Source organism: Micropterus salmoides, unplaced genomic scaffold (assembly GCF_014851395.1).
Source record: "Micropterus salmoides isolate LMB-PRFRI ecotype aquatic unplaced genomic scaffold, ASM1485139v1 Ms_hic_scaffold_20, whole genome shotgun sequence".
NCBI lineage: Eukaryota > Metazoa > Chordata > Actinopteri > Centrarchiformes > Centrarchidae > Micropterus > Micropterus salmoides.
The window spans coordinates 14,637,618-14,652,013 of record NW_024041151.1 but is presented as its reverse complement, the minus strand read 5'-3'; the positions used below and the strand labels follow the sequence as shown (position 1 = coordinate 14,652,013).

General features: G+C 39.4%; 1 protein-coding gene across 1 annotated transcript in view; it reads right to left on the bottom strand.

Annotated features, from left to right (window-relative positions):
• LOC119914337 (astrotactin-2-like) overlaps positions 1-14,396 on the bottom strand; it is a 280,669-nt gene that overhangs the window by 3,272 nt on the left and 263,001 nt on the right. Inside the window, exons 20-22 of the mRNA XM_038733584.1 lie at positions 11,721-11,862; positions 1,358-1,458; positions 596-779 (exon numbers count right to left, since the gene is read on the bottom strand). Coding sequence (XP_038589512.1) covers positions 596-779; positions 1,358-1,458; positions 11,721-11,862 — 427 coding nt within the window. The remainder of the gene's footprint in view (positions 1-595; positions 780-1,357; positions 1,459-11,720; positions 11,863-14,396) is intronic.

The window sequence follows — 14,396 nt, the reverse complement described above, 5'->3', positions numbered from 1 at the left end:
CAGGGAGAAGCATAATCTTCCTACAGACCAAAGTTATTCCACAATTATTATATTATTTATGGCTTTAAAGGAGTGCTTGCAGGCAATGGGAGTGGACAAACCAAAAAATTGGGCCGTAACTTAAGATCTCATGTCAACTGCGCTAGACCAGCTGTCGCATACAAGAATGTTTTTGTTCTATGCTTGCTTATACTTCCTCTCTCGTAGTTGTCATTGAGCTTCCCTCTATGGTGTGATAATGTCTCACCCCGATTGACGTCTGTCAGTGGGGGTGTCCCTGTTAAGAGGGTCATGGGTGAAGGGATGTCGGGGTTAGAGGGGTGCAGACAATGCCATGAGAAATAGCTTAATGGTCTGAATCTGCTAACACCAGTTCAGCCAGCTTTGGCTTTTGTTATGTATCCTGAGGATGAATGTAATTGATCCTAAAGAATGCAACAATGTGATCAAACAAAATGACAAGGACATGGGGATAAACAGTGGCGGACTGGGAAAAAAGGGACATTTCTAGACAAGAAAACATAAAATAAATCTTATACAACCAGCATCTTCAAAGTCTGCACAAGAAAACTGTGCCATCATCCACACTTCTCACCTAGGGCCCAGCTCATCTTCACTACGCCAGACAAAGTCTCCAAACTTCTCATAGTGGGAATTGTAGTGGTGCTGGACTCTATATAGCAGCGGAGGAGATATCTCCATCAGTGTGTTGTAGGCCATCTGCTGTTCCTTCCCACTGGTGTATCCATTATACAAGTTGTACACCTTGTCTGCTATCTCTGTGAGGAGGTAAGAGACAGAGACAGAGATACCGAGGAGGGTGAAGGGATTTTAACATGAGTGAAGAAAAGCAAATAAGCAGATAAAGGTGTGTGACAACAATTTGATAGGAAACTTCAGTGATTTGGTATTGCACTTCAATAAGGTTGGAGGAATTGTGAGAGACAGATGCGAAAAAAAGGATGGCGAAAATCAGCATGTGTGCACTGAATCCTGATGTCCTTCCTGTAATGTTTTGTACTAACTTTTTTACGTTACATGTTGACATTAAACCTGACACTAAATGCTGAATGGTGTATTTTGAATTTATAGTAAACATTTCAAATTTGAGTCTGATTTGCAAACATGGAGAATGCAAAATATAATTAGATTACAAATGCATACTGTTGAGTTAAATGAAAGGGTGTAGTGTCAAAATGTACATTTACAAAGTTGAATTTAAAAGGGGAAGACATTTTAGTGATGTATGAACACTGTGGAGAAATACATATTATGTGAAAGGATGTAAGATATGTGCAAAAGATGGATAGAAAAAGGAGTACAAATACACAGTTGAAAAAGTCAAAGGTGAGAGTACCTTCAGCTCGGCTGTCATCCACCATTGGACAAGATGTCCGTGCTGAGACAAAGCTTGACTCAGAGTGGCTGCCTCGGCTATCCACTGCATATAGAGTAAACCTAAAAATACAACAGAAGCGAGTTTATTACTTGTTACTGACATCCCAAGACCGGGAAAGAAAAAGTGGCAGAAATGAGCAAGAAAGACTCAGCTTGCAAGCCATTAACAGCATACCCTTGAAGAAGACACTTACAACTCCAACTACACACTTTAGCTACAGCATCTGAGGTTATTTGCCAACAAATTTAAATTTAAATAGTGTAATTCATATATGTTTGCAGGATAATGTGCTGGATGAGATGGTGGTCTTGACAGGTGAGAAAATATTTGATAATATATACCCATGCACTGACATCACATTTAGGAAAATCTCATGTGGACATGGAGCCAGGGATGGTGTGGTTTAATAATATCTGAATATGACTGTAGCCAGTGCCACAAGGAGAGAGGAGTAAAGGCGCATGTGACTTGAGTCCAAGCACTCTAAAAAGGACAAAGTTCCTCTTTCTGAAAATGTCAAACATCAGAATTTTTTGGGCTCCATGACAGACTTCAGGACCACGGCGTACACTGATAAGATACCACAGTGAACAGTTCAAGACATTGCAATAGGAGATGAGACACACTGGGAAAATGTAACGCATCTCAAGTAATGTAGGGCCACACAGCTCGGAATAGAGAACAAATGACCTTTACATGTCCTTTTGAAAATGCCAATCTATGTACTTCTGAATAAGAAAAAGGAGGAACTGGTCATACTGAATCTAAAAAAAGGATCAAGAGTGGCACAGATTAAGACATCAATATCCTTGCAGTGTCTTGATGATAGTTAAACTTTTTAAATTGCCACTGCGGCTCTCCGTGTGACCATGGCAACCACAGAAACCACACCAAGAAAAACACACACGCTTCTTGTACTGGTCTCTGACTTCCTTGAATTATATACATCTTTTACAAGCAGTAAACAAACATATCAATTAAAAAAGGGTCTGGGAGTAATATTAGCTCAGATGTTTGTTTAACTATATAAATTGTGTCAATTGCTAACCATTTTCTCTATTTTGAGCTACAACCAGGTATATAGGCAATTTTCACTGAAGAAATTTTGACATGTCACAGTAGGAAAAGCACAGATATAAACAATCAAATGGCTGAATTCCATATAGCTGCTTTGTTTTCAGGGTCCTGGTGCTGTGTTTACTGGCTTACTCTGACACTTGAATAGAATGGAGCCGTCAGCAATGTTATTAGTAACACCTGTGCATTTCCCACTATGTAATGGACATAGTGGGAAATAGTAATGGCTGTGAAAAGGACAATTTGGCTACGTGATGAGGTTAGAGTAGGTGGATAGCAACAACCTGTAGCATACTGGTATAGGTTGCCAGGCAGCAGATGCAGAGGTAACTGCTTGTTGTCTGAAAGCACTCTCAAAGCACAAGCTCAACATTTTAGGAATACACCTATTCGCTTTCTGGTGGAAGCTTAGATGAGAAGACTGATGCCAATTTGATCACTATATGGTAAAAATCAAGCAACAGCGAGCAGCCTAGCACATAACCCCCTGTGCAACGGCGAATTGTCGTTTTTAAATCTTCAGTTTTTATGGGCGATACAAACAAAATATAAAATGTAAATTTGTGAACTTGCAAACTAGAGGTGCTGGTAGGTGGATTTTGTTACCCTTGGACAGAGGTAGGCAAGCCTTTTCTCCCTGTTTCCAGTCTTTGTGCTAAGCTAAGCTAACTTAGCTGTAACTCACGTTACAGACAGACATGAGAATCTTATCAATCTTCTAATTTTACTCTCCCCCAGAAAGTGAATAACTGTATTTCTAAAACTATCTAACTATTCTTGTAAGACAGACAACACTAAGAACATTAGATAAAGCTTACAGTTAGCCAAATAAAAAAAATAGCTTAAGTGCATGACCTACAAAAAATACTTTAAAAAATGCTACAATAATGTAGATACAGTTTGTGAATAATTATAAAACTAAATATTACAGGGCCTGTACACCCATGGTAAACCTAAAAAGATGATTTAAATGATGTATTCTAATTCTCGGGGCTTTTTGGGCACCCAGATGACATTTGTCCTATTAGCTTTGTTTCACCTGTTAAGGCAGGACACGTTACATCCCTATTAAGTACATGTAGTCTGGTGACCTCACGTATTTGCAGCATAGCTAGTCAACTTCAACTTGAAGTTTTGAGTCTGATCAGAATATCTGAACAGCTGTGTGGGTGTGCAGGACCTTTTGATCTACTTTATGTAATATTTAATGTTGTTTTACAGGTATACAGTAGTAGCCAACTGCACAATGTAAAATGCGTCGCCTGGTCAATTAATATTTTCTAACAATTTTCCCAGTTATTCCTTGTTCAAGATTGAATGTTAAATGTAACAGTTGAAGTATGCAATTAATAATGCTTATTTGTGGTAAAGGTAAAGATTTTTACAGAATCCTTTTGGTCCACACAAACTGTTTTTCTTACTGCAGGAGAAGTTTTGAAAAAGTGAATTTTGGTATTGAGAAATGTTTTTAACTAGTTATGAAGAACTCTAAGCTTTCAGCTGTATTTCCACAGACTTACCACTGTAAAAACAACAGAATGACAAAAAGGAAACCACAAAACACAGCGAGACAAGATGAGCAACTGAGATGGCATTCCAATGCTAAACACTTTTAGAAACACATGGAAATAAAGAAATTAGGATATTATTGTTTTTACAAAAGTTGCTTTTCTTCCTAAACCCATTTGCCTTTTTTCCCCCCATGTAATGTCTTTTGAGAGCTGTCCCAATGCTGTCAAATGATTGTTTTGTTTGTAACATGACCTGTTTGGACATTGCTCACATAGTTTGTCTGGTATTGTTATTCAGCAGGGTGGATGTGGTATTCCCCCAAGAACCTCACAAAAGACGCACGGGCCTCACTGGCTTCTCTGCCCAGCAAAACAATGCCAGCATGTAACAGTCACACTGTTTAAATTATGTGGCCACATAACGTGCAGATGGATACAATGAGGTGGGAGAGGGGAGGGCAGCAGGAGGACGGTGAGGTGGGAGTTTTATCAAGGCAATTTGTTAAATGTTTTGTTTGGGACCCAGGATGTGAGCCAGCCTTTTATTGCTGTTTTTGGTTGTTTAAATGGTTGGCATCAGTGACAGGTACTGTTTCCCCTTCCACAGACCCTACAGCAATTATATGATTATTATGTACTGTAATAAAGTTGTTTATGCCAGGAGATTAAACCCCTTAGAAAGTCAACTTTGGAGATCTGCATTTTATTTGGGTAAAAGATGGTCATTTGTGCAAAGAAATTGAACATGAAACAGAAAATGTATTAGAAACTTTTTGATCCCAGTCAGTTAAGGAACCTTGGCCAGGGATGCTTCACACTGTCAGGATCTCATTCATAGACACAGATAGTAGCAGTAAAGGGGGCGGGATGGACAGAGTGTGGTGTCTGAGCTGAATACAGGCACTTGAGTGACAATAAAGATCGCCTGGGAGAACAAAGGAATAAGCCACGGTCTGGCCTGCCACTAGAATTTCTAAACATCAAGTAACAGAATTGGCAAGACACACAGACCCCCAACACCCCCACATACACACACCCACCCACCCACCCACACACACACACACACACAGATACACTTTCCTTTGTCTCTCTATTTTTCTATCTACATTGCTTGCATATAGCTCAGCTCCGTCTATCCCTCTCTCTAATTCCTTGTCTCTCACATCTATTCCAAGGCTGTCTGGCTGCACATGGCTCCTTTGGAAGCGGCTTGGTTTTGTCCGTGTGCCACAGTTTTGAAAGCTCAGCAAACAATGAAGTGGACAAATGGCAGATTAATGTTTGACTAAATGAACAATGTTGCCATTAAAGTAACCATTGTCCTCTAATTTAATGAGACAGTGGAGAGACAGCTGAACAAGAGATGACAAGACAGAAAGCTTGGAGACAGACTGAGCAAGAGAGGAGGAATGAGAGAAAGTGAGAGTGGGAGAGGATCAATTAGGGCAATATTTTTGGCATGCTGAGAGAAGCCAGGGCAGTAGGGGATGCCTTTTCCATGACATCAGCATTTGGACACACATCAGTTGAGCCAGTCCACAAATCAATCAAAGCCACATAGAATCGTTCCTCACTGCCTGTAGAATTTATGGCAGCTTGCAGTATCTCATGACTTTGAAATCCTCAGTGGCATTACATTGGTGCAACAGCCCTAAATAAAATGGATCTGCCTTTCATTGTAAATTAGAAATATTAGCTCAGTGAATGATCTCACTTGCAGATCAGCAAGACTCACAGTCCAAATGAATGTACTGATGATAACACCCCATTAAAAGTCATTCAACAGTTTTAAATAAAAATGTACCAGATATTTCTGGAAACGGTGATATTTTTAGAAAATTGACACGACCATCATTCCAACAATACTATGAATGGTATTTGACAAAATCAAGGCGAGATCATCATGTGCTGCCATGACTGCCACTTTTCAAATCATATAAAGCTATTAATTATATAAAACTTATGCACTGAACTGTATTTGTAACTGTTAACTAAGGTTTCCAGCATGTACATTGATCATGCAACCATCAGAAACACTAAGATCCAGCAAAATGAATGTAAAAATTGAAGCAGAAGAAATTTTATGTTAGTTGCCCTTTGCTTTTCCCATTTATTTTCTGACCCACTGGCTGGTGAGAAGTTATCCAAGTTTACAGGTCTCTGTCAATATCCATGAATCTACAGGTATATCACAACAGTTGGTACAGCTTTGGTCAATTGTCAACTGCAATCTTTCTACTTGGAGCATCACAACAAAGTCCCATCACCTAAATTGTATTAGAGTAGCAGCAAAAACTTCAGGGCTTGATATGTCAAAACACTGGCACATAAACTGAATCACCACACCACAATCCTTCTCTAACCAGTAAAGCCTAATTCACACTACATGATTTTAAGCCCGTGCTGTGATTGGGGGCAAAATCAGCTCAAAATCGTTATGTGTGAACTACTCAACGATGCATCAAAAAGTCTCGCTGATGCATAGCTGACGTCTGGCATGCTAATTAGCTGGAGGAGTTGGCTGACTCGACATCCACATCCAGCCAAAGAGAACAGGCTGGCAGTTTTCTTGACAAAATGTGGTTTGGAGACCAGTCGTCGGGTGAAAGAGTTGTTGTCAGCTCGTGCAGTGTGTGACCCCCTGCTGCCGATCAGTCACGTAGTGTGAACACCACAATGACTTCAAGACTCCAGATACAAGACAGCAAGTTGTGTAGTCTGAACAGCACAGCGATCTGCCGACGCTGAAAGTCGTGTAGTCTGCACAAGCCTTAAATGTAGTTGCACCACAGTAACTGCGGCAACATTTCAGAAAACGGTCATCTGGAGGCATCCTGGTTACCTAGCGGTTGCAACGTGTCCCATATAATGTAAACCGCAACATTTCTGATTTGGTTCTGGATGAGGACCAGTAGCTCATAGTCAACTAGCTTAATTTGTCATGAGGATTTGTTGAGTAACTACCACCTCAGAAAATCTGAGCTATCCAGGCAGGCAGACAGGCAGGAGATGGTTGAGTCTTAACTGGCAAAAGGTTGCTACACCAATAACAGAGAGGAAAAAAGACATAGGAGAGGGAAAAAAACATGAATTCTGGAGTTTAGGCTGGCAAAAACAAAAGGAATTCAGACAAACTAGGTGTCTGGAGACACAGCAATTAGAAACAGCTGAGGAGCAGTCAGGCAAGGCAGCTGGGACTGAGACAATTCAGGGAAGATTCAGGGTCTGTGAAGTGATGCAGAGAGCCAAGGTGTGACTGTTGTACTGTACAGTATAACAAACTGTTATTGCTTTAATTTTTGTATTTATTATTCACTGTCTGCGGTCAGTAAGCCAAATTCCTCTCATGAACATTGAAGCCTTACTATACCCTGCATCAATGAATGAAAACACCAATCTGATACCTCCACGTACCTGTCTGGATACACAAACTCAACACTAACATAAATGTTTGTGGTTAGTGAATGTGCACTTAAAGTCTGATAATCCAACAAGTACATTTTTAGTTAGTTGCCTGGTGTTCTCTAGGGAATTATTTTTGCTACAATGGGTTATAGCACAAACGACGGTTTCATTGTATCCAGTATATTGGTAATCGCTGATTATTTTCTAAAAATGCAACACTTGAAATGAAGTGTGTAACTTTTCATGGAGCAAACAGCATTTTAGTTTGCAGGGGAACAGTTTGCAGCCTTGGTAATGATCGAGTATAAAGCCAATACCAGTAAAGGTCTTATCAGGCTCTTGATTAAGACAAGCGAAGTTGGCTGCAAACAGATGTGCCCTCAGACGTAATTCCGACGTAAATTCTGCCCTTATCAGAGAAAAACAACACTGTGGAGAATGCCTAAACAAAGATAACGCTGTTACAAAGTTGGAAATTAGGCTCTTGTTGCAGGATTTTGTTAGTGGAAGCCTGACTTCTACAGATTAAACTAACAGTTATTCCCCCACTTTTCTTCATCCACTCTGAAAGCTTTTAGGAAACTCAAAATTGTGAAGGTTTAACTAAATAGATGGTAAGATGGTGTGTTGTTGACATTGCCCTCAGTTTCTGGAAATGTCATCTGTTGACTACTACCCAGATCTTTCATTGGATGTATTTTACCATATTCATTTCCCTGTTTAAATGCTCAGGTCTGTATAGTTGTGAATTACTGCATTACAGACAGGAAAATCTTTCCAAATATGGACTACTCTGCTCTTCCCTGGGTGCTACCTTTTATGTGAAATTGACAAGTTCATTAGCTAGTGACCGCATACTCTAATGTTAATGTTAGATTAATTTGAAAAACCACATGGCACATATTTTACTGTTATAGCTCACTGGGAGACATTATTTAAATAGCTTGTTGGCATTGCTACATTAATCCATCCATCACCTTCCCCTTTGACATAAATACATATACAACCACACAAACAGCAATATAAAGGCCTTGTTATCCATGTAATGTAGCTTGCTTCTCTCAACTGTATCCTTGCTCTGACACAACTAAATAAACTTTAGGTCACTTGTTAGGTTAAATGTGGAGAAGGTGCTCTGTTGTATTTTCATCTCAGGTTCTTAAAGATCCTCTGGCTCATTATCGGGGTATGATTTTTCTATTTCCTCTGCTGGTGTGTCTCATAACTAAGTGTGTTTAGAGCCATGTGAATTTGTTTTGTTTTACTTGATCTTCTTGATTTGCCATTAATGGGAGAGCCGTCTGACTTTTGGACTCACATTAGAAAAGCCAGATTAAACAGCTTTCAAGTTATTTGTTTTTTGTAACTTTGACAGTACACCTGGAAAAACATGACTCTCGATCAGGTTTTGCATAGCTTTAAATCCTGGCTGCTTCTTTTAGAAGGGCAATGCTGAGGTTCCCAAAACAAACCAAGGCCACCAAATAGCAAGAACATTATATACGTAAGGGACTTAACAAAACCTGAGAAGACAGTGTGTTTCATGATTCCGCTGATAGCCATAACAACATCTGTGTCCTGTCTGATTCGCCCATTATTGCTGCTCTTGCAACTTTGTTAAATGAAAATGAAATAGTAATCATAGGAAATGCACATCACAGCAATATCCAGTGCGGAAAAAAAGGAAAAATAAAATAAAATAAAGATATTCTCTGCTTCAATTTGAAGACAAAGATCTTTTGAGTCTCAAATATCCAGTAATTAATTAAAATACATTTCCTACTTATTGTGGACACTATCAGAGACATGTTGAATCGGCTCTATGGTCATTTTGGAAGAAGGAGTCTGTGGTGTTGTGGTTTTTGTTGTTCCTCCGTGTATATAAATGAGGTGAACAAAATATTAGAAACAGGTTTTAATGTTATGCAGTACAAGTACAAGTGCAAGTACAGCCCCACCCCACCATGCGGTTAATTTAACAATGTTTGTAGGACATGACATGTTATTCATATATGACCAACTCTAATGATGCATGGGGTAATCCCACTCACTAACAAATCCACAATTAGCTACAGCAGATAGACTTGGCTGCCCATTTCTCACACTGTCACAGTTTGACTTAACTGCTCTAAATGCATGATGTGTTCGGGTGATGGCTATGCACACATTTAATGATCTCAGACAAAATCGGTCTGCTAGCTAAATGCCCCCCAAAATCTACACAGCGTGGTCAGTTTGCGCTTTGAGTTAAACAAATACGTCCTCTTAACAGGGATCCTTCTGTATTCACTAAAACCATGTTCTCCTCTGACCAAAGAGAACATAAAAGAACGGAAGCATCCACCACGTTAAGACTAAGTATGCTTCACTGGTTAACTCAACCCAGCTGTTGTTAAGGAGTAGGTAGCAAAATTCACCCCCTGAAACAAAATAACATTTGCAGTGGGAAATGTAGACACTCAGGGGAGAATGTGTTATTGCTGATATTTGCCCAGTCACTGTTGTTTAGGAAAGACGCAAACATGGCCACACCATAATGTTTAATTAAAAGTCTATATATGGTAATGGAAACACTGAATAACAATGTGGTCTAAAAAGTCAATTGGGTTGCACTGAATTGCGAACTGAGACCAATAACAATGTCACAGAATACTATAGGTGAGTTGGGACAGAACTGGGCAGCCTTGGTGAAGTAATGTGCTCTCTGATTACTTTCTAGTTTTAGTAATATTGTTGTTTTACAAATAGCTAAAATTTTTCAAAATGCCCTGCCATGCAATGAAAGAAAAATTCTGGACCCAGTCTTTGATCCTGATTTGAATCAAAAACAAATAACTTGCTGCTTGGCTGACATCTGATAGTGTAATACCCTGATAAATGGAGTACACCCTCCAGTCCCCCCCTTTTTAAAATCATAAATAGGAACCACCATCCTCTTCTGCCAGTTCACAGGCATGTTCCCTGAACTCCATGTGACACTGATAAGATCAACCAAGACTGCCAAAACATATCTAGAGCCTTTAGAATATCTGGGAAAATCTCAACTGCCTCTGGCAATTTTTGTCTACCTCCACCAAAAACATGGGGGAAACTTCCTCTGAATTCTCCAACTCCACTTACTCCACAGCAGTGGTGTTAATCAGGTTCAGGGGTTCCTCAAAATCAAGGTCAGCAGTTCTCCTCTGCTAAAAACAGCCTTGGTTTGGCCATGCCTCCACTTCCTGAATTGTGTCATAGTTTGCCATAACCTCTATGAAGCCAAACAAAAGTCCCTCTCCAGGTGCTCGCCAAACTCCCTCCACACATTTGCTTCCCAGACCACAGAAGGTGCAGTACTCCAGGCTTCCTAAAACCTGACCACTGACTAAAGAGTTCCCTGGGCAAACCAAGTCTGTTAATCTCCTCCTTTGGCTTCACAGCAAGTGTCCACCAACAGGATCTTGTCGCCACGATGACCTTTTGGCCACACCCACGAGCAGCCGACTTGTAGGCAAAATGTAGGCTTTGACTCGCCTACAAAGTTGGTTATGGATACTGGAAAAGTCCAACCCATAACCAGGAATTTTATTCTACTTCTGTGCATAGACGCAAGCCAAAATATACAGCATCAATTGACTACTAGACTACCTCCAGCACTCGCTTTGCACCTTCTGCACCAGAAAGGTGACATTCCACATCCAAAGATCCAAATTCTGTAAACAGGGTTCAGCACATCTAGACCCCTGTCAGGCTGGCAATGCACCAGAACCCTACATGTAACACTAAAGGTGTTGACCCATGCTCCTTCTTCTTCAGATTAGACCCCATGGCAACAGGTCTAGCTACCATGCATTTGCCTGAAAGTTGTTCTGGATACAGTTTCCATATTCTGGGGGAAGACATTTTTGAAGATACTGATTATTATGCTAGTTTTAGTCTAGCCCTCACCTCACCTGAGACGTGCCTTGTAAGACCCTACTAGGAGCTCCACAACACGGCTCCCAAGGTCACAGGCGCACACAAACCCCCCCTCCATGATCAAACAGTAATTTTCTTCCAGCTTCAAATATATTTTATTTAGCTTCATTAACACACACATGTGGAAATATATTTTCCCATAAGTTTAATGTAAATTGTCTATGTATATTTATAGCCGTGGAGTTCTGGAAATAATTAGGGACTTTCCATACTTAACAGACCTTAGCAGGAACCCTGAAACTGTTTCTACACTAACTACAAAACAACACAATTTATGACTCATGTTTATTCATATGGTGAAGAAATAAACAGCCACAATATATCAGTTGTTTTGACTTAAAGAATGCACTTAAGGCCCTCAGCAGACTTACTTGTAGAGACTGTCAGGTTCCAGGCACTTGAAGACCACTGAATATAGCATATAGTGCGGATGGTCTCCACTCCTCCTCCCAGCAACAACACAGGATGAACCCAAACCAGAGAAGAGATCATCCATCAAGCTCAGAACCTCACCTGGTAGAGAGATGAAATTGAAGGAAAGAAGGAAGGAAGGATGAAATGCATAGAGAAACAAACAAAAAAATTTTTTTACAAAAAGTTTACTTTGGAAATGTTATTTGTACTGTTTTTTCACATTTACCATACAAAAAAGAATGAAAAAAAAAGGCAAATTTATCTTTCAGCATTATATTTCATATATTTTTCTCAGTTAAACAAAACAATCCCAAATGTTTTGGTTCCACCAAATGATTCAACACAGGAAAAACAATGGTGCCCAACATGAACTTAGTCATGAATGAATTTCTACATTTAGGAAAACAGCTCTTTCCTTATCAATGGTTATGCCATTTTGAGTTGTGTTTCACCTCTGCCCTGTCCAGTGGAAGCCATTTCGCCAGCACCAAGACTAAATGAAATATAACTTTTTCTGGCAGCATTCCATACACATTACACTATACAACTGTAAGAAAACAGGATTTCTTTCCTTTATGGGCACATGGTACTGTTACAATGATATCTCACTGAGCACCCCGGCGTCTCACAAAACACTACTTCACAAGTTGTGAAATATCTTTCATGTCAGCTTACGGGAAAGGCGAGCGACGCACACATACACGACGCCAGTTTCCAGTGCTCATGGGGGTGATGGAAAAAAGGGAGCTGTCAAAATAGTTTAAAAGCTCTCAAACGGTTGGATTTCCAACTATTTCTACATGAGGTAAAGGGCAGCTTAGTTTTAGCTTATGATACATGGGCCAACTTATAAACACAGGGAGTAAGTCTGGCTGGTAGGGCACAAGGGGATGGTAAGAAAAGGTTGCAGAAGAGAGGAAAAAGAACTGCACGAATGAATGATTTGACCTTTCCACAGAAAGAGCTCTGTGTATAGAAGGTTTCCCCCCAAACACATTCCAGCCCTGTTGCAGGGTTGCTCTTTTGAAGGTTTTACCTTTTTAAAACATGAATCTCAAACTGGATTCATTTATTCTGTTGTTAAAACCTGCTTAGGGCTGCAAAAGAAGTTTTAAATATCAATTTCAGTATGTCTAAATTTGCCATTTTAATGTTGGACCAATCTCCTGTGGATGTTGATGGAGTATGTTTGTGCTATACATTTCAAGCTGGAAGTCCCATTTGTTACAGTTTACTATAAACAACTTACATCATCACAAACGTTAATACTTACATTTTCAACTTTCTCAAACCTCAAGACCACCAGAACACAGTGTTTATATGTGTTTTGATAGTATTTGGATAGTAAGTGAAAAGTATTTATAAAACAGACAGATTATCTTGGTTTGTCAAAATTAAGAATCCAGACGATTTACATAATGACCATTTTCAGTACAAATGAGATCAATCATATTTTATAACATGGCAACAAACTCCATCTTAAACCAACTTAAAGTTGCAGTCTTCCAAGTCCGCACTGGGATTTGAACACTTTCCATTATTGCGGTTTTTCTGTGTTATTATTTATGGAACAGATCTGCACTTCATTAGGTTGCCCTCTAAATATTTACTTTGTTCTTTCTGGCATTAGTTGTAATTAATTTAAATAAGTCTGTCTTTCAGTGGTGCCATCTGCTTTGTGTTAGCCATTAACAGGAGTGATAATAAAGATTTGCAAGGTTTGCAACTGACTAATACATGATTGCATATATTGTGGATAATATATACAACCCTCTCTCCTAGAAATTACATATATACACTATGAAATCTTGCAACATTTTTAATGACCTTATCTGCAAAGTTGCAAATATTCATACACAAACATTTAATAACATGTTTCATTTGTTTGTCTTACAATTTGAGCTTGTAACAACTGAAACATGATTCAGGTTGTCATGGTTATGTTTAGTTAACTCAAAGCACTTAATTAAAGCAGAATTAAGATTAGGGTAAGATTGTGGTATTGGTTAAATATTGAAAAAGTAATTGTTGACTCAAAGCACAAGACAGGACATGTTTACTTTTTCAATATTTATCCAAAACCACAATCTTAGCTTAACCTTAAGAAAAATGTTCTAGTAGCCTAAACTTCATCACATATATAAATTCATGAGGTGAAACCCAGTCTACAGTGTCAGCGTCCTGGGCTTTGTATATTCATATTTAAACTGCAGCACAAAATAGCCATCTGCACCTTTTCCATAAGTTTGCGGAGAAACATGTTCTACGTGTTTCCAGGCATGGCATGGATACTCAACTGACTTCAGTATCACAAATCTTATTTTGCCATTTGATCCTCATGGGCTTGAATTGTATAAAAATGTAGGTGGTCCAAGCCTGGCATGCGTACAGTGTACAGCATGGAGAGTACAATCACCTGATACACCATTAGCTTTGTGGTAAGGGTAATGCTTCTGTGATTCTGTGACATTTGTACGCAGCTATTCTGCTGTTAACTTTCACATCAATGTTCACTTGTCTGGAAAGTTTGCCACAAGGTAAGTTTCTCTATTGACTATAATGCAAGGCTTTACGAAGGGTTTTCCTCAGGAGGTTTGATGGATAACGGCATTTCTTTTGCATTTTTATTAGCA